The following is a 22,621-nucleotide window of genomic DNA, read 5'->3' as shown; positions in this document are numbered from 1 at the left end:
TTCTCTTCATAATATCCTGATGAGGTGAATGAGAGAGTCAGTGTGACCACAAGGGGGCAGCAAATAACACTAGAAAGGTCAAATTCAGAAATGTCGGGAGAGGAGGGATTGTTTTTTCTTCAAAAACTGGCTTCCCTACAACTAGACTGTCCCAGGGCAAGCCATCTATTTATGCCGGCTAGAAGTGAGACATGGTGGTGAAGCTCAATGGGCAGAAGACAGGACACATGTCCCTCGCTTGAGGGGGGGAGGGGGATGTCATCTTATCTAGAGAGACATTACCTACCTCCTGTAAGAAGCCCAGAAGCAGCCACTTGGAAACTGTCCTGTATGTTATGGGATGTAGTTCAGGGACTATGAAAGAGGTTTATAGTTCCATTGAAAGGCATAGATTCCAAACATTCCAGTTTCACTCTGTTACTGCAACAAATACCATGACCAAAAGCAACTTTTAGGAGGAAAGGAATTCTTTCAGCTTCTAGATTACTGTCCATCATTGAGGGAAGTCAGGCAGGGACTCTGGCAGAAGCTTGGAGCCAAAATCATAGATGAGTTTTGGATGCTGGCTTACACTTAGCTAGCTTCTTATACAGCCCAGGGCCACCTGCCCAGGGAATTGTGCCTTCCACAATGGGCGACCCCTACATCAATTAACAATCAAAGCAATCCCTCACATACATGCCCACAAACCAACCTGACAAAGAGACTTATTTGAGACTCTCTTTGCAAATGGTTCTAGGTTATGTCGAGTTGGCAGTTAATGCTGACTAGGATACCAAGAAGTTCTTTAACTTATGTCTCTGTGCCCCTCTTAGCAGTATCTGGACCTGGAAGATACTTGATAAATGGTTATCTGGGTGAAGTTATTGTACATCTAACATGAATTCATCCCTAAAGCCAGAGTGAACGTTAAGCACATCTATTATTTGGGCTGAAACAATGATGCAGGAATATTGCATGCCATTCAAGACATGTATATTTCTTTGTTAACGATAGTGTCAGGCATGTGTGAGTACCATCTTTCCACAGGACACCAATGAAGGAGCCACAATGCTCTGAGCTTCCTCTGTGAAACTTTTGCCCATTTCTCTTTCCTTTGGTCACAGGCTCACCGGTCATGTCGGGTTACTACGGGGTCAGGAGATCTTTCCTGTCTGATTCCGACTTCCATAGCAGCAAGCAGTTCTCAAATGACCTCTACCCCTCCAGCGTGGCTAAGCCCTTTGCCTGTGAGTCCTCAGCTGGGCAGAGTCACACGGGCCTGCTGGAGTCCTACCTGGCAGAGCCCTATGGAGAATACCGCTCACCGGCACTGACCTCCACACCGAATTCCCTGTTCAGCACCTCGACCCTGCCGCCCCTCCTGCCACCTCCGTTCCCCAGCGATCCAGCTCACTTTGTGTTTGTGAGTACGGTTATTTCTTGTGCAGGGAGGAAGGGGAGGCCCCAGCTGCTGTGGCCCAGCCCTCACTATGGTAACCAAGTCGAAGCCAGATGTAACTCATCTGGGGATTCCTGAGTTTGCTCTGCTCAAACCTGGAGATGCAGTCAGGCTGGCTCTGCCAGGACACTTCTGAGTGAGTCTTGCTCAAAGATCACATTAACCAAGGCATCAAAATTGTCTATCTAGGGTTTTGAACCCGGGGCCTGTAAGGCAGAATTCGTGTTCATGTACCTATTGTGTTTGCTAAATGCGCCCCACCCTGTTAGTTCGAGACTTCTTCAGACCCGTGGGCCCTAAGGAACAAATGTTGAAGTCACATCTAAATAGGACTAGACAAACTCCCAAAAAGAAATGACCCAGCTTCATCTTCTGCCTCTTTGCCATTCCTTCTGCTCCAGCTTCCTCTGGAAGCCCACACACACACCAGCCCTCCCCCAACACATACACACACACACATACACACACACACACACACACACACACACACACACACACACACACACACCCCTTGTTCTCTCTTGATCCTTCCAAAGAAATAGGTTCAGAAAGATCTCAAAAAGCTGCTAATTACTCCTTTTATAGAAAACTGTAAAGCCTCTGCCACAAAGGAATAAATCGCTGTAGGTGGAATTTTAGACAATAAGGTGGGTCAGGGAATTAACCTTATTCAGTGGCAAGAGCTTCCATGGGCCTTTGTTCATTTAATATTTGCAGCGACTCAATTTTGTGCCCCATTTCACAGATGAAGGGCTCAGAGTCAGGAGGGTGGTGGGTGGTACAGTGAATGAGCTCAGTCCACACCCCAAAGAAAGTTCTGTTGAGGAGGTAGGGAGCCCCCTACCCCATGACGTTCTAGAGACTACATAATTGGAGGATTACTACAAATGAGAACCAGGTACTGCCATCCCCTGCTTGTGTAAAAAGGAATGTAGAGCCCAGAGTAACATCCTAGAGTAGAAATTAACCCAGTTTTTCCTGGCTTGAGTCAAACACCAGAGGGTAAAGCTGCCTGGGAGGTGGGCTTTCAGCAGCAGTGACAGTGCACGGAGGTTTCTCTGGATGCCTCGGTCCAGTGGCAGCACTGCATCCTCTGAGCATCAACTAAAGAATAATTCCCATGCTTTTGCTGTTCTCCTCAGAGAGACTCCTGGGAACAGACAGTGCCGGATGGACTCAGCCAGCCAGACCCTGTGCCTGCCGATACCCTGCAAACCCTGCCACCCAGCACCAGTTGCCTCTCCCAGCTGGAGTCAGGAAGCAGCACCCAACACAGGAGCATGGGATGGGGTGCATCCCTTGCTGGGGCTCAGCCCTACTCGCTGCATGCACTGGAAGAGCTGCACCACACACCAGGGTACCCCACCCCATCTTCATACCCCTTCACTTCTTTCATGACGGTGTCAAATGACCTCCCACCCAAGGTGCTGCCCCTCTCCCCAGAGGAGGGGTCAGACACCTCTTCCCTTCATGACCCTTCACCTTGGACAAAAGAAGATGGCGGCATGGCCTGGGGCTCTTACGAGTGCCGGAGAGCTTACTGAGGCAGCAGGCCAGAGGACTTCTGCATTCTTATGAACGTTGGAGTCTGTGTCCACAGATTCTTCTAGGTGTGCTAGCTCAATCAGACCTGGATTTTCAGTTTAAGCCACAATTCTGCCCAGTGCTAATTGACAGTGGCATTCATCTCCGCTCTTAGCCACTACACCTCTGCCACTATAACACCCCTGCCAAACACTACAATGTTAATAAAATGCTTTGTGGATCACCTTCTAATGAGACACCCTCACAAGGGAGGCCACTTTAGAACTTTGGTAACCCATTTTATTCTGAATTTTCTGTTACCTTTGAAGCATCATTTTGGGCTCTGGTTATTTTTCTTATATTACATTAAAAACTTTAGTAGATTATAAAACACAATGGTTTTCCTGTCTAATTTTTGTTGGTTATAAACTTGTGTATCTAGCAAAAGAAAAGGGGAATGGTATAATGCAGCTTGGAGCACGTAAAACAAAATTCATTTTATATACCATGTGACTTTAAAGTTTGCAGTGTTATGCACATTTCCCTTATTACAGGGACTTGTAAAGTCCCCATAAAAATTATGGCACCAGGTATAAATGCTTTATTGTCAATAAAATAGGATGAGGTCAGGAGACTGGCTTTGTAAATGTAGAGTTTTACCCAGGGTGTCCAAATGTTATTTCAGAATCCCCCACCATAAAAGGCTGATCAATGGGAGCCTCAGTTAAACTAGGCAGAATATGACTAATGGATTAAATTTATAGTTACCAGTGTGCCTGCATGCAGTGGGAATTCAATGATCAAAACACAAGTCATAGGTTTCAAAGAAAATGCAGAAGGTGGGACTAGACCATTGCAAGCGGCAAACAGGACACCAAGAAGCTGAGAGGCAAGGGGGATGGGCACATTGCCAGGCAAGAGTCGTCAACAGCACGTTCCGTATTTTCCAGCTACGCGAAGCAAGTCCTCTGTGGCTTATTAGTGAGAGATGGATAGCACTTACCATGTACAAATACAGAAACTGACATCAGAAATAGGAATCTGCCATTAGTAAGTCTGAGAGGTGTGGATTCCTTTGCTGAGCCAAGCAATCTCCACTGAGTAGAGTGGTCACTTGGAGGCCATGCCCTCATACATGACCCCCACACACCTTGACTTTGTGGATGCATAACCAAGGCCCATAGGTGACACTTATCTGCCTCCTCCAATCTTCCACCACAATCACTTCTTCACTTCCTTCTCACACCTTTTGGAACCCTCTTGTCTCCTAGAGGCCAAGACTCTTATTTTCCACTGAGATCTCCAAAGCTTCTTTTTGGTCCAGTTCTTCAATAGAGTCCCCAAAATGTGCTCTGCTATTGTCTTTGATTACCTCAGCTCGGGCAGGGAGGGCGGGGTCTGCGAATTTAAATCTAGGTATTAATTCATACTTAGATGTGAATAGTGGATATGTCTCCTCTAGTCTTTCTGGTGATGTTTTCTGTCTAAGCAAACTATCCCTAGCGTATGGAATACCAAACGAAATGCTGAAATTCAAAGCCTTCCTCTTCCTTGTACTCAAAGCTCCCTCCTTGCAAAGTATCCATGCAGGAACAAAGAAAAAATGAGCTCTGGTGGCTGTCATCTGGTGACTGTGGTGTAGATGTGTATACACACATCTGTGGGAGAGTGATACGATGCTTCAATGTGCATGTTTTAATTTGCTTTCTGTTGCTATGGTAAATACTACGGTCCAAAGCAACCTGGGTAGGAATAGTCCTTACAGCAACTTATAGCCCATCATGAAGGAAAGTCAGGGCAAGAGCCTGGAGGCAAAGACCGTGGAGGAACACTGCTTACTGGCTTGTTCCCCATGCTTCCCTCAACTTTTTGTTTTTGTTTATACACCCAGAACCTCCTGCCAGGGGTGGCACCACCCACAGTGGACTGGACCCTCACACATTAATCCCTATTCAAGAAAATTCCCCCACAGACTTGCCTACAGACCAATCTGATGGAGGAGGCATTTTTTCAGCTGAGGTGTCCTCTTCCAGATGACTCTAGTCTGTGTCAACTTGACGAAAACCTGCCCAGCAGAGTGCACGAACATTATATAACACTCAGATCGTGATAACTGGCATATCCATGGCATCAAAACATGTATACTGTCTTGGCAGTAAAACATTAAAATCCTTTCTTCAATAAGTACAACAAAAACAAGGGGAAGTCATCTCTTCTAGTTCTTTTGAAGTATAAACTATGTTGCCATTGATGGTAGTCACTCTACCATGCAAGAGTATGACAAAACCTACCTATCTTAACTTTAACTTTGTACCAATGACCAACTTCTTTCCTAGCCCCCTCCTCTTCCCCACCTTAGTCTCTGTTAATCATTGTTTCTATAAGGTCAACTTTTCATACAATGTACATAAATGAAATCATGCAACACTTGTCTCTGGGCTCCTGGCTTATTTCACATCACGTATGCCCTACGGTTCATCTGTATTGTTACAAATCACAGAACTTGTTTATGGTTGCATAGTGTGTGTGTGTGTGTGTGTGTGTGTGAGAGAGAGAGAGAGAGAGAGAGAGAGAGAGAGAGAGACATACATACAGACAGACAGACAGAGACAGAGACAGAGACAGAGAGACAGAGACAGAGACAGAGAGACAGACAGAGACAGAGTGACTTTCTTTATCTGCTCACCCACTGATGAATTCTTAGGTTGATTACAGCTCTTCAATAGCAGGGATTCCTCAAAACATTAGAAACACAGCTGCCACAGCCTAACCCAGCAACTGGATATACACTGGAAGTAAAGGTCAGCCTGGGCTCTACTCTGCCCAGCATGTGCTCACTGGGGAAAACTGGCAACATCCGCTACAGCAGAGGTGGCTTAAGATGTCCACTTAAGACATCTGTTGTGATTCCCAGTAGCTGTAGAAGAACCTTCTGTCATCCAATTGTTATTCAGAACTGAGCATCAGGCCTCACACCAGAAAGAAGAGATCTAGGTCCTCTGTAGATTAGAGATCTACATCTCTGTAGTTGAGGGCTCCAGAGTCAGTTTTCTAGACTGGTTGTGTAAACTTTTTAATAACTATAGTTATATAGTACTCACCAGGGTAAGTTACTAAGTAGTAGTAGTAGAAAATTGAAGTTTCTGTAAATTATATATACGTATGTATCCTCATAATTTTAATATTTGTTTGGTTATTATGTTCAATGTTCATCATCATGGCTCACTTTGTATTCATCTACTCAAACATCATGTTCATTGATCTTGTAATACTCTGAAGACATATTGGTTCTCAAATGAAATCAGGCCTTGAAACAGAGGAAAACAGAGCACATAAAGGTGTCTACATCCTTCTTAAAGTGCCTAACTTGGTTCAGTGTCCACAAGGTTAGCGTGTAACAAGGGAGACATATACAGCCCACACTCGGTCTATTATCCATTTCAGCTGCCTGGCCCACAGGAAATGGGAGTGAGTCAGAATCAGGCTAATCAATTCCAAGTAATAAATGGCTTTCAGGATTTTGTTTGGCCTGATGTGTGTCTCTTTCACATATTCTAATTTGGTCCTGCTTTATTGTTCTGGAAATGTCTTATTAAAAAACGGAAACAAACTACAAAGTTATGGCAGGGAGATTAATCACACTTCCCTACACTATTTCCTATTCAGCATGTGGCTATTAACCACACCTTTGCTTGAACAATACCATAATATGGAAAAAATGCATTCTTCTCTCTCTCCTGCCTCAAACCTGACATCTTCTGACTCACTGCCTCTCACGGAAGAACCAAGGAAAACTTTGAGTCTCAGCTAATAATGCTAACTCTTTTGGGCTCTTGCCAGGACTCAGGACATATGTATGTTTTAAATAGGTAAAAATGGTGATGTGAAGTTCAACCTATTTAAGAAAATACCAGAAGTCAAAGGTGAAACTTAAGGACCAGCAATAAGGCTTAGCAAGTGAAGCCTGCTGACCTGAGTTCTAACCCCAGGTCCCCCATGGTAGAAGGAAAGAACTGACTCCTAGAAGGTGTTCTCTGACCTCCACACATGTACTGTGACATGCACACACCCCACACGCACACACCCCACACACAAATAAAAAATGCATAGAATAAAAGTTGTTAAATGAAATTTAAAATCTGCCCATGCAAAACCTGCATTGTAGATAATCATCCCATGAATCACTGGAAACAGACACAGCATGTTGTTGAAAGTGTTTGTATTTCTCTTACAATGTAATTCAAACCCCAAAGAATGAGAGCAGAAAACCACATCTTTACTTTGTTTATTTAGTAAGTCCTTTTAAATCATCATTATGACTTTCCACAGATGAGTTAATAATGCAATGGCATGGTAGGATTGAAGTGCCCCCAAAAGAAAGTCCACAAAGGGAAAAGTCCACAAAGGGGAAAACTAACCTCAACAGTAAGATATGTGCTTGCATATAGAGATGTGTATCCACAGAAGAGTATCTGAATACCTACTTTTTCTATATGTAAATATAGATATATAGTCAGGAATAAAACCTGTCAGGAAGCCGGGCGGTGGTGGCGCACGCCTTTAATTCCAGCACTCGGGAGGCAGAGCCAGGTGGATCTCTGTGAGTTCGAGGCCAGCCTGGGCTACCAAGTGAGTTCCAGGAAAAGGCGCAAAGCTGCACAGAGAAACCCTGTCTCGAAAAACCAAAAAAAAAAAAAAAAACCTGTCAGGAAAAAACTTGTATTTAAAGTACCAAAATAGTAACTGATTCCAAGGGTTTAAGTCACACTGCATTCTAATGATATTATAGTGACTCACCAAAATTAACTTTCAGTCCAACAACTGGTTTCTCTCTAAAGTGCCCTCTCCATTGTTACACTGTTCATCTTATACAACATATTCACTAACTATGGACTTAAGAAAGACAAAGTGAAAACCCCTATACTCTAGATAAAGAGGGATTATCTAGGTAAAGACTCAAGGGGGGGGAGGACTCATGGCTCACCTTGCATCCCTAGCACCTGGCTTAGGGCCAGCATGTTGTAGGTGCTCAGTAGACCCTTCTTAGGTTGAATTAAAACCACCACAAAGACGGACAGCTCTTTAGCCCCTGACTCTGGATGACAACTCTCTAAAACAAGTTGACCATGGATGAATAGTAAGCGTTTGTGGGCAAATTCTTAAGATGGCTGACGAAGTATCTTAAAATACCTTCAAGAAGGAAAGTTTATGAACTTCTGAAGTAGTACAAAATATATTGGTGTATCATTTTATAACTGTGTGTGCTATGAGATATTTCTAAAAAGACATATAAGTTAGTTATTTGGGGTTTAATATCTCTGGTATGATTAAAGCGAGCACAATAAGTCAGAAACTATAATCTCCCAGGGTCAAATTAAACAATAGTACATTTTTTTTTACTCATTTTCAAACATGGGCGTCATGTTTTATTAGATATGTGAGACATAAGTATTTTTAACAATAACCTCTAATAAAAGAAGACATATAAATTTGCAAAATGCAATGCATTGTGAGTAGATTACAAGAAAGAACAGGAAAAAAGTTACACATTCCAAAAGGAAAAACTGTAGACCAAACAAATAGTAGCAAGGTATTAGATCTTTTACATTAAGAAACTTTTCCCCCAACCAAATATCTTGAGTGGAATAATCCAGAAATTCTAATGCTTAGTAATTCATAAATGTATGATCACTCAGCCATTTTATTCCTCAACCATGGTGATATATTCACAGGTTTTCATGACAGTATTCTCTATACACTTATATGTTAGAAATATGACACAATAAAAAATGTTGTAAGTAAAACAGAAACTTTTCAAGCAGTATATTATGGTATTTTTCTTGCCTAATAATAAATGACCAAGGGCTGATTCATCATAAGCTTTTCTTAAAGGAAAGTCTAAATTCTGAATGTACACTATGAGGAGAAATTGACTATGTACAAAATCTTACATAACCTCCATCTACTAGCCTTCCTGGTCATTTTCACATGGACCAAATGTGTATCCTATGATACACCAATGAATACTTGTTTCCTCCATGTACTCAACTTTTTGGAACTCGATATTTCCCACAACATTCGGTAACAGTGTCCCAAAGTCAAGGTGACAAAAGAACTTTGCATTACTAAAGGGCTGTAGTCAAATTGGAAAGGAATAAACTGCACTTTTCCTTGTGCCACAGGCCTTCTAACATGTGCATGTCTACGTTTGATAAAACCTACTTGGGAGGGAAAAGCATGATGCTGTGCTGTGTCATTTGCACACAAAAGACCATCAATAATTTCAGTTAAAAACTTTCCCCATTAAAAACATCCATTCTACCCACTCCAGGTGCTGCTGGCTGACTTTACGGAGGTCAGGGATGAACTAAAGGATTTCTGCGCTTGTGATGTGGAAAGGCAAGGGTCTGAAAAGCTGATTTATGAAGAAGGGGTGGGGGGACTATGGACAGCGGCTTTAAGGAAAGAAGGTTTGAGTGGAAAGCAAGCACTGGACTGGTCAGAGCAATCAACATATGGTTGTTGAATAAATGGTGAATGAATCTGTGAATGAACCCACAATAGGAAAGCAGTAATGCGCACATGGAGAAGAGAGCCATTGCTGGCAGAAACCAAGGCTTACTTATCTTTGTATTCCTGGTACTCATTGCCCTGCCTGGTATATACCTGGTGCTCAAGGAACACCTAGTTGGACTATGGATCACTATATTGAAAGGATTCCAATAATGGCAAAATCTGCCTCACGAATAGTGAGACCCATCTCCTCCACACAGATTATTCTATGATCCAGGCATGGAGCTACAAGCTAGATAGACACTGGCTAAAATGTCAGTCCCTCTCAGCATGTCAAGATCCCTTCCAACACTCAAAATCAAGATACTGCATTATAAGCAAAGGAGCCTGTGACAGCATGCCAGACTCTACAATTTTGGGGTGTTTTTTTTTATTACAACCTCAAATGGATTGTTGGGACCTCAGGGGAGGCAGCCTAGAAGCAACAAGCCCCCAGGAAGAGGGTCCTGGTCAGACATACAAACCACAGTCAGCAGAATGAACAGCTTGTGTTCACCTCTAGCCAGTTGCTTCTTCAGGGTTCTGTGTTTTTAGAACATTCCCACATCGGTATGCTGCAGTCTTAAGCTCCCTGGACAAACTGATAATACAGCAAGGATTTTGGTGTGAGACTTACAAAAGTTTGAACCCTAGTTCTGGCATTTGCGTGCTTGCTAAACTTGGCAAGATGTTCATCCCTCTAAGTTGGCTTCTTCAACTGTACAGTGGGAATATCTCACAGCACAGGTTTAACACCCAGGAAACAACAGCTGAGAACTTTAAATAATCCTCTATGGGCTGGGAACGTCGTTCAGTTGTAGAGTGCTTATCCAGCATGCCCTGGATTCTATCTCAACACAAAAATGAATGAATGAATGAATGAATGAATGAGCAAGCAAACAAGAAGGGTACCCAGTTCTATAGTCATTTGGAATCTCAGGGCAAAAAAAAACAAAAAACAAAAAACAAAACAAAAACAAAATGGCTGGTTGCTCTAGGTATCATCATCATCAACACATACACACACACACAGAGACAGAGACTGAGACAGAGACAGAGACAGAGACAGAGACAGATAAAAGGGAGCTCCACTGAGAAAGTATTGTCTCTTGACTCCTCAAACATGGCTTTTGGCTCTGAAATGTCTGTTCTGAGGCTTTTCGGTTACAAGTGCCAGAATCAAAACTCCTCAATGTTGGGTTGACCTGTAGTATAGATGGCAGGGGGAAGGTTCTGAAAGCAGGCCTGGGGGATAGTTTTCTGTCGTTGCTTAGCAGCAACAGCACCACACTCTCACTCCCAGCAACAGCATCAGCACAAAGATGCCCCAGGACTTGAGCTATGGCTCAGGCAAAGGCTGCTAGGAGAAAAGATGCAGATGTCTTTGCTCTTTGTTGTCTCTGTAGACCCTAGGCATCAAAGGAGCCTGCACCTTCCAGCCTATGTTCTTTCTCTCTGGAGGACCCAGTCACCAGCATCAACAATGTCCTTGATGTTGCCAAGAGAAAACTGTGCCACCCCTGCCCATTTTTGTGTGAGTGGAGAGCTGAGGAAGAATATTTAGTCTGAAAGAATATTTAGCACTCCAGAACACGGGAAAGAGAGGCCCATATAGAGCCAGAGAGAGGAGAAAAGAGTGAAGACAGGAAATGAAGAAACACATCAATAGGAAGAAAAACAAGAAATAGAAAATGTAAGTGAGGGTAAACAACAACAACAAAATAAGCCAAAAGACGAAGAGGAAACCTTCTTAAAAGCAAACCAAAAGTAAGACCAAGACCAAAAGGAGAAAAGAAGCAATGGGAAAAGTTGTAGAGAGGAGGAAGTGGTACCAGGGAGGGGGTTCCTCTCAGATCCTGGGGTTCTTCCCTGGTCCGGTCCCTAGGCCTGGCCTGGCAGAAATAGGCTCCAGTGGCTGATAAACAGCAGCTGGACCAAATACAGCCACACCTCACTCTACCCTCCACCACAGATGCAACCGCTGTGTCCCCAGCCCTGACCTTCTCCCACATAAGTGACGCCACCTGCCTGACAGACAGTTCTACCTACCCATCATGCTTTTATCATCCCCAGAGACCCTTTAGCTGAGCTGTTTGTTATACCCTATATCTAATATACTATATTTGATACATTTTAATTTTTTGGATATTTTTCCTAAGGATCTTTGAAGCTAAAGCTTACATTTTTTTTTCATTTCAGAGAACTCAGAGATTAAAGAATAGAGACCTGTACTATCACTTTATCTGCATTCCTGGAAATATCTAGTTATTTACAAAGGGGACCCTTCTGTCTCTCTGTGACGATTTGGCCTGGCACTCTACACCACCCCAGTCTCTCCCATCTTTCAAATCACAGGATAGAGAGCATCTCAGGCAGTGCTTGGAAAATGTGCATCACCACAGGCCCAAGTCACTTATGAGGGGTCCAATGAGGCAGCTTGACTCCGAATTCCCCTACCTCTCTCCTCAGAGCCTTAAAAACAAACCCCACATCCTTCTCTCAAATAAGCAGGGGTGCTATGAGGCAAAAAGACTGGGGTACAGAGGAAGAAGGAAAAAAAAAAAGAATATGGAATGCCACAGCACGGTGATGGAATCCCCGCCTAGAGAAATCTCAGACGGCTCAGGGCAGTAGTGATGACTCACAGCTCTCTGAGCAGACAAGTGAGTGTTGATGCCCAAGGACTGTTTGCTGGCAGTCCAGTATCTGTGGCCTAGCAGGAGGGAAGATGGACAGGGAGGGAAGCCCACAGGTGGCCAGGTCGGGCCAGAGGAATACAAAATGCAAAGCTTAGGCCTCTGCTGTCCTCTGGCCTGCAACCTGGGCCCAGAGTGGCCCTTTGCTGTGCCACACCCACTGGCTGCCATATTCACTTCCCAAAACCTGAGATTTCTCCCTTAAAATGGAGATTGGGCAAGTGAGAATCCTTGTGGCTAGCCAACCTGGCTCGGGTGAACCCCGAGGAGCAGCCTAGGTCAGTGGGGGCTTCTGAGCTGCCTTTGAGGCAGGGACATGGAGCATCTTTGAGGCCACCTGCTCTGTCTGTGGGAAGGTGGACAAAATGTTTAAAATAGGAGAAAAGCAAGGGTCAGGACCCAAAGGCATCTCATTCCCTGTTTCTCTGGACTCCCTGTGAGGTGCCTGTGTGCAGGATTTCTGCAGAAGATAGTCCATTTTGTTAAGCCTTTGAATATTCAAATTGAAAGTATCGCGCAATCATTGATTGTCAAATCATGGGTTTCTAGAGGTTTTAAATACTTGGCATGAGGGGGAAAAAACTCAAACCTATACCCGAAGGTATAAAACATTAATTCTGTGTGTCTCCTGCTCCAGGGACCTGGGTGCTGCCTCGTGTTTTGTGAAACTTTAAAAATGTCGCATCTCTGCCTTTCTCCCTGCACAGGAGCCCTCCTAGGTGCTGAGTCTCTGAAGCTGCAGCATCCAGTCTCCAGCCCAGCTCCTGCTGACCACGATGTCGGGTAACTCGGCTGCTTCTCCAGGGGTCGGGTCATGGAGGGCCAGGGGTGCTTGGATCCGGGTGTATTTCTCTGCTTTTCCTGCGTATAACAGAGAGTCACAAAGTCAGAGCAGGATAGTCAGGGCCGGGCAAGGATCCAGAGAGGGCGCGGGCCCGCTGGGTCGGCTCCCGCTGGGTAAGGGCAGAGGCCCAGAGGCCCATCTGACTGTCCCGGACAATCGCGTACCCCAGGCCCCTGCCTGCCCCTTCTCTTTTCCACCTTGGCGTCCTGGGAATTGGAGACGCCGATCTGGTGCGCCAAGAAGCGGCGGCGGGGGGAGCTAGAGGCTCACCGTGAGCCGGGGACTAAAGTAAGGACGCTTCCGGCAGGGAGCTGGGCTGGGGCTGTCTCCGCGTGGACCCCAAGGCGCGCCCGCTGCCTGCAGATCCCGGAGCCGAGCCAGGCAGTGGGGATGGGAGGGAAGGAGACTGGAGCGGAGAGGGCGCGCGCTGGCACTGCGGCGGGACATCCGATTCCCAGGATCGGGAAGAACAGTGCACCTTTCCTGTAGGATCCTAGCTCTCAGGATCTGGCTTGTGGGTAGGGGTCTCCTTGCTGTCCAGCCGCGGTCCCCGCACTAACCAGACGAGGCGCTGGCGGCCTGGCATTGTCGCCTGACGCCCAGGCCAGGGGCCACTGCGCTCCACCCCTCCCCATGCGACTCCCAAGCGCTGGCTCTAGGGTCAAGGTCAGGGCGGGAGTCACCCTGGGCTTCGGCGACAAACCCTACTTGAAAAGTGCATCTGCCCGGTCTAACTTGGATTATCAACCAGTCAGACCTACTCACTGCGCTCTGCCGGGGAGGCCCCCAGGCTGTCACCGGTCCCTCCCTGCGGACCCCAGCCTAGCGCGGCGGCCACTTGGGCTCTCCCAGGCCACCCGGCCCAGCTCTGCGGGCTCAGGGGCGGCCCCTTCCGGAGGGCGGCCTCCAGGCGACTGCGCGGTCCTAGGGAGCCTCGGGATGCCTTTACTCAGAGCTGCAGCTCTTGCTGGAGAACTCTCCACAGCCTGGTTCTCCGAGAAATACCTGTCCGGGAAAGAGACAGACGGGGTGGGAAGAGAGATGAGGAGAGCGACCTGGGAGCGGAAGGAGAAAGGTCATGAGGAAAAAGAGAGGAATTTTTTTTTAAAAAAAAAAAAAAAAGAAAGGAGTGACAGGAGGAAACCCCCTGGGCTTGGCCCCTTTTCTGGGGTCAGTCCAGTAAGGCCCTCAAAGGGTCAGGACAGGCTGCTCAGACCTCTACTGCTTGTCTGGGGGCCGGGGGCGGGGGGTGTGCTGGCTTCCAGACCAAGGGCACCAAAACTGATGGTTGTAGCTCCTGAGAAACCATGCCTGGCCTGATGGAGGAATACAGTGTGTGTGTGGGGGGGGGGGGGGGGGGGAGCTCACAATATGAACATTATTATGGTGAGGTGGGTAAGGTCAGCTGTTGTGAATCAGAGAGCTCCCCCAGGTCCACAAGCACAGCCAGAACCCCAGATTTTACGGTCTTAGCCAAAATAGTAGGCTTGCTGAACCTGCCTCCACATTCCAGAGCAGCACAACCTGTTCTGTACTGAGGATGAGGCCCAGCGAGGGGGTGAATGACTTCATAGATGCCCATGGGAACTGTCCCCACTAAGACCCTGAAGCAGCAGCCGTGGTCCTCACCTTCTCAAGCTGGAGAAATGAGGGTGTTTTCAAAAGCTAGCGCTTTTTTTTTTTTTTTTGCATTCTCTTTGTGTTATGCAAAGGTTGAAACTTGGCCTTGGGTATCCAAGCCTTATCAGCGGGACCCTCACTGTACCCCTTGACACCCAAGCTTTGGGAATGACCGCTGACCCGGTTGCCTCTCCCCCAGAAAAACCGAAGGTGTATCAAGGTGTCCGAGTAAAGATGACTGTGAAAGAACTCCTGCAACAAAGAAGAGCACACCAGGCCACCTCAGGGGCAACCGTAAGCACGCACGACCCCCTCCCTCACTCCCCTGTCCATGGTAGGCCTCATTCAGCCCCACAAGCACAGCCCTGCTCAGGGAGTCTTAACCACTTCTGCTCCCAGCTTCACCCCAGGTTACCACAGGCAGCCACAAAAACATGTGGGACATGGTGTAGGGCCCAGGGATGTGGGAGGCTCATTGCTCACTGTTCATAGTTGAGTGTGGAAGGCTTGTTGGTCCTCTGCAAGGGAGAAATGCAGCCAGCAGGTAAGTACGTTGCTACAGTGTTAAGATAAAGTATAGCCATAGCCCACACACTCAGAGAAAAATCTCTCCCAGAAACCCACCTAGTTTCTCTGTAACTTAGACTCTGGGGTCATTTATGTGAAAAATCACCAGTCACTGGAAGTCTCCAGGAGAAAAGGGCTCTGTCTCTAAAATCCACAGAACTATTAGAAAACTGATCTGAGCAGTCATGGGGTATCCTGCCACTTCACATATACTACCAGAGTACTTAGGGCAGCTGCAGAACCATATACACTAGGTGTGGTTGTCCACTGGGAAGAAGTTTAATTTGAGGAGCCTTCAGCACAGGACACCATTATTGCTTGTGGGTAGGTGTGGGAGGAGGATCAGACAGCTAGGACTCCGATCACGTATGTTAGTTACCATTGGCTCCCATCTCCGTGCGGTGCTGTTTGTGTTCCCAGTAGGACTTCATGAAAGGGAGGGAGAGGAGAAGCTATGGGGGAATTGTGAGATAGGTTTCTGAGCCAGAGGAACCGGGTTCAGTTCTCAGTAACTCTGTGGCTCATATCCACCAGCACGCTAACTTTCTTTTGTCTGTTCCCTCCATTTTTCAGTTGAAAGCTAAAATAAATTGAAATTAAATTCCAACCAAGGATGGATAGCCAGTACACACTAATGTATATTATACCGTTGGCTTAGAACTTAGAGTTCAAGTATATTTGCTATGATTTGGTACATACAGCTAGAGAAATTAGTTATCTCCACTTGCAGAATTCCAGAGAACTGTAGAATGCCCTTGCATTGCAAAAGGGAGTTCGCAGTGTTTTGGGTTTTTTTTTTTAAGCACTTCTTTATATTCATTATTTCATTTGGTTGTAATGATCAGATGACATAAATAGGCCATAAATGTGTATTCCTCCATGATTGCTAAGATCCAAAGTCTTGAAATTGACAACAGGCTAAAGGCAGAGCCAAGATAATATTTTTTGTTAGTATTGGCTCTCTAAACTCATCATACTAAGCAGGAATTTAATAACCTCATAGCTATTCCATTAATAAAACTGGGGCCATGGGAGCTGGAGAAGACTTTTGCAGACAAACATCAGTCAACAAAGGTGTTAAAACATACTCTTTCAGCAAGGAGCTTTGGTACTCTGCTTCAGCTGTACCCGGAGCAACCATCCCATTTAGGCAAAACCATCCTGTCACTGCTCAACCCTGACAGTTGGTGTGACCACTGTGGGCTTGTTAGCAAAGTGGAGGGTAAGAGGAAGTATGTGACCAGGTTCTGTTCCTGAGAGAGTTCTGATTTGACATTTTCTGGGTTCCCTCTGAGAATGAAGAGGAACTTCGGAAGCACATCTACCAAAAATGTACACTACTGCCTCCTAGGAGGTTCTCACTCACCCCCGGCCTTTCCAGCACTCAAGAGTCAGACACATAGCACTGCAGTAGGAGCCCTAGATGTGAAATCCCTTTCTGAGAGCAATGAGAAGGATGTGGGATCCTGGGGCTGCTCCAACAGTGTACCCAGTCGGCAAGGGAGGAGAATAACATGTGCCTGCTCCATGCAGACCTTCCTAGTTTAACAGAGACTGTATCCATCTTCGTCCAATGTTAAAAGACGTCTCTGGGAAACAGTAATCCAGGGAAAGAATTAATTGTGTCAAATATTGCAAAGCAAAAATAAATCTATCTTGGGTTTTTGCTATGAAGTCAGAGGAGTATCTAAAATTTTAAGAAAGCAGTCATGAATGGTAGTTATAGACTGAGGTAGATATCCAGGTCTCAAGTGTGCCAGAAGAAACTATACACGTCAGACTGGTAAATTTAATTTAAAAACTTATTTCAGCCACATCAAATCACACACACACACACACACACACACACACACACACACACACACACACCACTTCTTTGCCTTTAAAGTTAAAAAAAAAAACCTTGAGTTAGTACTTATCTAAAGATAAAGATAAAAAAATTCTTTTTTAGCATTAGTTGTTTTTGGTTTTGTTTTCTAATAGCCTTGATGTGTTTTTATATACTGTTGACTGTGGCTTTGTGTGCTGTCTGAAATCTAAGAGAGAGGCGCCATTCTTTGTATTCTTGGAGCAAAGTAGAAAATGAACCCAAGAGCTAGAAAGATAATATCAAGTAGGATATTGTAAACATACCTCCAGGCAATCACAGGCTAACAAGGAAGCAAACAGACCAGTGGGGAAGCAGGGGGTTAAAAGCCAGCTCTACAATGAAGCAGATTTTTTTTAAGACCCATTCCTCCCAAGTCCTTCAGCTCAAGCTGCAGTCAAATATTTGCATAAAGAGCTGGTAAAGGCTTCCAGCTTCCTGGTTCATGACATTACAGCATGGATCGTTTTCAAAATTAACACATCTCCCATTCGAGCAGTGGCTGGCTGTGCGCTGCATGCAGGTGGCTCAGGGAACAGGAGTGAGTATCCCCCTGCAACCCAAGAGAGGTGTGGTGAGCTTGGCTTCCTGGCCCAGAGCAACAGCGCTGGCTGGTCCCTTTAAACTTTAAAGCTACACCTGAAGCCTAAAGGAAAGAAATCCTGAACTACTCGGTTAGTATAATTGTCCTTTCAACTGGAAAAGGAAAGCTGCTTAACTTTAAGTATTTGAAAGGCTCAGCCTTAAGAATTTCCAGCATTTAGATACAGTAATTTTAAAAAGCAAATTATACAGAAAACAATTTTTTGAAATATGAAAGAACTGAAATTTTTCTGGCTCTGAACTCAAATGTTTATAGGCTCTAAATCACTGAATACAACTTCAAGAATTTTTTTTTTATATTTTTAAAGGCCATCAATGTGAATATTTTAGATTCTTGGATTTAACAAATCTAGAAACAATGTCTCATTATTATGATTATTCATTTCTTTATGAGAAGTGAATTCCTAAGACCTAGAAACCAGCTTTGAAGAAATGTATGTGACTAAAGGCATAGTTGGGCTAAGTAAACGTTAACTCTTACTCATTCTAAAACAAATTGCTTAATAGAAAGGCTGCTTGCTGAGTTTTCTTGAATTGTTCTATATTTCCATAACAAAAACGTTTTACATCAACCTTTGTCAAAATTAATCACTTAATATTTTAGCAAGGAATCTGATGTTAGAAAAAAAAAACAATCCCCAAATAAGCAAATATACAATCAAATCTAAAATATAATGCTGGCTTTACTTAAAGAAGTCTGATGTTCTTAGAAGAAGGAGTCTGGCTTACCGCAGCAGAGCAGGAGAATCCCCTGCCCAGCTTCCCCAGAACTGCAGCCAGCGTCCCTTGGCTTCATGCTTCTCTTCTTGTCTTGACAGCTGTCAGGAAGCAACAGTATCCACCTTCCAGATTCCAGCACGCCATCGTCTGCAGGTCAGTACAACCAGCTTCACAGCTCCCTCAACCCCTCTCAAAAGTCCACCTCGGAAGCCTTTCAGAGCCTGACTCAGGGGTTAAGAGAGGCACCACCATTTAATTGGACTCCAACCAATCAGAAGGTGACTCCAGATGCAAACCCCGCAAGGGAAGAAAGACAGAGTTTGCCCTCATTCTGTACTGTCTGTTCTGTCCCAAGATTGTGTCCTTCACATTTGTCCTAGTTGCTGGTCTCCAAGCAACTCAACTCCATTCTAAAAACAAGGTTTGTGCAGAATTGTGTTGTCTTTTCTTGGTGTACTATGAGTTGGGATCAGAATATTCAGAATGATGCCTTTCCTCTTGTTCATTTAGCGTCTAGCCGACAGGGGCTCCCTTCCCACTCTTTACTCTCTTCCCAGAAAGCAGTTCAAACAAGTGTAAGTTTCCCCAGCCCAATATGAATAACTCCATTACATAAACACTCCTTCCTACGCCACTCTGCAGCTAAGAATTTAAGGAGGTCATATAGAAGGAAGCCTGTGCCTATGGCAGTTCCCACCAAACATGTCACTTTAACTTGACCTGAAAGGAGCCTGAGAATTCTATAGCCCCTTTAATGGGCTCTAACCTCTCTTCTGTGAACCTTAGAGACTGATTATCACACATGGGGACTATTCATATTAACATGGAAAGGGGGTGATGTTTGTCAGACTATTCTCCTCGGCTCTCTATGGCTTGTTTTTTTTTTTTTTTTTTTTTTTCCATTGCCCTCCCCTCCCAACATGTCCACAAATAAGACATTTTTGCTCTATACTTCCAAGCAAAGTGTTGTTAACTTGTGCTCTGCGTTCTAGGCTTCCTGTTTTTGTGTATGCAGTACTATTTTTGTTATTTCCCAAAACTCTCTCCTCAACTATTTAAGTTGCTACATGAAAAGTTTAGGGATGCAGCAATCCCGAATCAAGAGCATAGTACCAGGTTTCCCAAAGCCCCCAACAAATCTATCTGTGGCTTCAGGGAAATCTCCCTGTACTGCAGTACAGATGTCAATGCTTTCATGCTCCAAAGAGTGGAGGCATATGCTCCCCCTTGAATGTGACATTTAAATGCAGGCGAGGCCACTATGCCGTTTTTATTTTTCCCTAACTATATTGAGAGCTACCTATCCTCTTCCTGATCAGATTCATTTCTCTGGTACTTGGGTTAACCCAAGACAACTAAAACAGTCCAGATTCCTAAACTGTTTACTTTTAGGGAATTTCTCAATCACCACTTCCCCCTAAATATAATAAATAGAAAAAAAAAACTCTACTGAAATCTACTTTGCAATTTTTAAGCAAAAATCATTTCCCTTTCTCTTCTAGGACTGTATTTTGAACCCGAACCGATATCTTCCACACCCAGTTATTTTCAACCCCGAGAATTTTCCACCTGTGTCTCTTGTGAGGAAAGTCCAAGCTGCCTCGACCAGATCTTTGAGTCCTACCTTCAGACAGAGACACTTCCAGGGCCTTTGCTCAACTCCACTCAAAGTACTCCCCACTATTTCCCAGACAGCTGTCAAGTGGCCCCTTTCTGCTATAATCAGAGCCTGGTAATTCATCTGCATCCTTCCTGTAACCTGGTGGTTGCTAACTGTGGGGTAGAGATGCTTTGTAGAAGTGTTTGCATCATCTCATGAGAAAGCTTACAAATGTTAACAACAAGGAAATAGTCAGAGAAGCATTTAAAGTTCAATGTGTGGGCCCCTTGAAGGGCATAAACCTTTAAATACACACTTATTATGATTCCTGAGTAAATGGATGTCTGGCAATAAAAAGGTCTCCTGGTGCTTGATGTTTTTTAACATCAGTTAGACATCTGTTAATTTGGAAATCAATAGTTTAAACAATAGCCCTTAGATTTTTAAGTCCTTAAATGGATATATATATGATACCAAATATCCAAATATTCTAATGGGGCCTGACTTAACTGCTGAATTGGCTCTACTAACTGGCTGGTTTGGTCTGCCATAAGCAAAGGGACATATTTAAGCCTGAGACAGTAAAACAGCTCTGTGGTATATGCCTTTAATCCTAGCACTTAGGAGGCATAGACAGGAAGATTAGGAATTCAAGGCCAGTCTCAGCTAAATAGTGAGTGGAAGTACAGCCTAGGCTACATGAGACCTTCCCTCAAAGAAAGACCAAAAATGTTCTATTCTTTGAAGAATTCAGATTTTCTGTTCTTGATGGATCTCAAATGTTCAGAAATGTGTTCTCTTTAAAATGAGTAAGACTGTTTTTATGTTTTAGAGATTTATAATTTTTTTAAGTTTTAAATGTAAGGTTTTCTTCCTTTTAAAAAGAAATGTGAATATTTTTTCTTTTAGTTTGTCAAAAGTCCATATAATGGGAAAACTGAATTTAGAGAAGATGGGAAATTAACTCCACAGAATGTGCATATTTTCATGGGGAAATAGCACCCAGTTTCTGCTCAGCTTCCAAGTCTGACAATTGTAAACTTGCTTAAGATGTGGTAGAGCTTTGGCAGCTAGGGGGGATACATTGGTGATGGGGGAGGGAATTTCTTATCTTGGGGTGTCCTCGATGGGCCCTTAAGGACTCAGGTTCTACCTTTGTGTGTTTACCTGGCTCCTCATGGTCAAGGGTGTAGAGAAACAGCCAAGGTGCCACCTGCGGCTTACACTGTGGCATGCAGCAGGATTTGATGTGCAGGTGACCCGAGACGCAGCGAGAGATTTTGTGGTTTAAGAGCAAAACATCCTGCAAAGTATGGTCTTAACAAAGGAGGGCAGTGAAGCAAGGCAATTGATTGTTGGGAAAGAGAAAGGGGGATCTAGGGTATAGTGTCGTGAAATCACGCCGTCAACAGATGAGATTACTTCTAAGGACTTAGGTGGATGGCTGGAGGCTTATTTTTACCCCTGATTTTCTCACTTCGCACCATTCAATCCACACTGCTCAGTTCTTTTGATCCCGTCTAAGTTACCAAGCTTTTTGTTCCCTGGTTTTCATTTCTCCAGACTCCAGAATCGCCTTCGGATTCCTCCAGTCTCTCTGGCTCCTTTGACTGCAACTACTCACCAGCTCAGCTGCCTTCCTACACTCCAGAGAATTACACTTCTCCGCCTTCTCTGGATTCCCTAAACCACAGCCTCCCAGAGGAAGGCTACCCATACCACCACCATTGGCCTTCCCACACCCAGTACAGCCACTTCTCCCCCGCCACCCCCTCCGTCTGCTACTGCGCATCCTGTGAAGCCGAGCATCTGGATGCTTTCAGAACCACAGAGTTCTTCTCCTACTCCAGCACAGACTATGTGGACTTTGCCCCCTCGGCCACCCCCACCACCAGCGATTTCTATAAGAGGGAAACAAGCTGTGATGCCTGCTACAGTTAGTAAAAAACCACACTGGAACATGACGTGGGTACCTCTGTTTCTCTACCGCATCTAGATGACACTAACATTCAACCCATTCACAAAATATCCCACATATGGTTTACATCTCATAGTTTTAAACCTCCTGACACTAGTGTAGGAATCAATACGAAGCCCTCAAACCTACCTGGTCTCTCGCCACTCTCATTTTATACACTCACTGTTAAAAATGTTTGTGTGGAATGTCCCCCATGCCTTGCTTCTCAGTGTAACGAACAAACTCTTTTGTAAACTAATAAATAACTTTGTATAATATACGTTGGGTTTTTTTTCAATTTGCAATAATAGTATCATTTGATCTCAATATTATCAATTAGTCAGGAAATCACTTACTATAATTGAATAGTTTCATCTAACTTAGTTGTATATTTAAAACTATTCTAATATGATGAAATGCCCTGGATGCCATGGGACAGAGGAGAAGGTCTTGCTAAGAGGCTGAAAAAGGAGAAAGCTGCTTTGGCTAATCGAGGATGTACATCTTGGAGCAACATCAGACAAAGACGCCATGACTCACTGGTCTCTTGTATCCAGCATTAGTCAATGGAATGTTAACTTTACCTACAGCAACGTTAACCTTGAGATAACTCTTTTGCATTTCCAAAAT

The 22,621-nt window shown here is 44.5% G+C and overlaps 2 protein-coding genes across 3 annotated transcripts in view; both read left to right on the top strand.

The window, feature by feature from the left end:
* The window catches only part of Pou2af2 (POU class 2 homeobox associating factor 2), a 31,183-nt gene extending 28,198 nt beyond the window's left edge, over positions 1-2,985 (top strand). Inside the window, exons 3-4 of the mRNA XM_059269032.1 lie at positions 1,107-1,405; positions 2,584-2,985. Of these exons, the coding sequence (XP_059125015.1) occupies positions 1,107-1,405; positions 2,584-2,985 (701 nt within the window). The remainder of the gene's footprint in view (positions 1-1,106; positions 1,406-2,583) is intronic.
* Positions 2,986-14,752: 11,767 nt separating this feature from the next.
* Pou2af3 (POU class 2 homeobox associating factor 3) lies at positions 14,753-22,269 on the top strand. Of its 2 annotated transcripts, none has more exons than XM_059267878.1 (4): positions 14,753-14,971; positions 18,533-18,587; positions 19,937-20,166; positions 21,598-22,269. In XM_059267878.1, the coding sequence occupies exons 1-4, from the start codon at positions 14,762-14,764 to the stop codon at positions 21,973-21,975; spliced, it is 873 nt and encodes a 290-aa protein (XP_059123861.1). In that variant the 5' UTR covers positions 14,753-14,761; the 3' UTR covers positions 21,976-22,269. The 2 variants fall into 2 exon arrangements, with proteins under 2 accessions (XP_059123861.1, XP_059123862.1); XM_059267879.1 differs by lacking the exon at positions 14,753-14,971 and adding an exon at positions 17,578-17,652.
* Positions 22,270-22,621: the final 352 nt, after the last annotated feature.

The sequence above is a fragment of the Peromyscus eremicus genome, chromosome 7 (genome assembly GCF_949786415.1).
Source record: "Peromyscus eremicus chromosome 7, PerEre_H2_v1, whole genome shotgun sequence".
NCBI classification, from domain to species: Eukaryota; Metazoa; Chordata; class Mammalia; order Rodentia; family Cricetidae; genus Peromyscus; species Peromyscus eremicus.
Note: the sequence above shows the minus strand (reverse complement) of the source record. Positions and strands in the feature narration are given on the sequence as shown.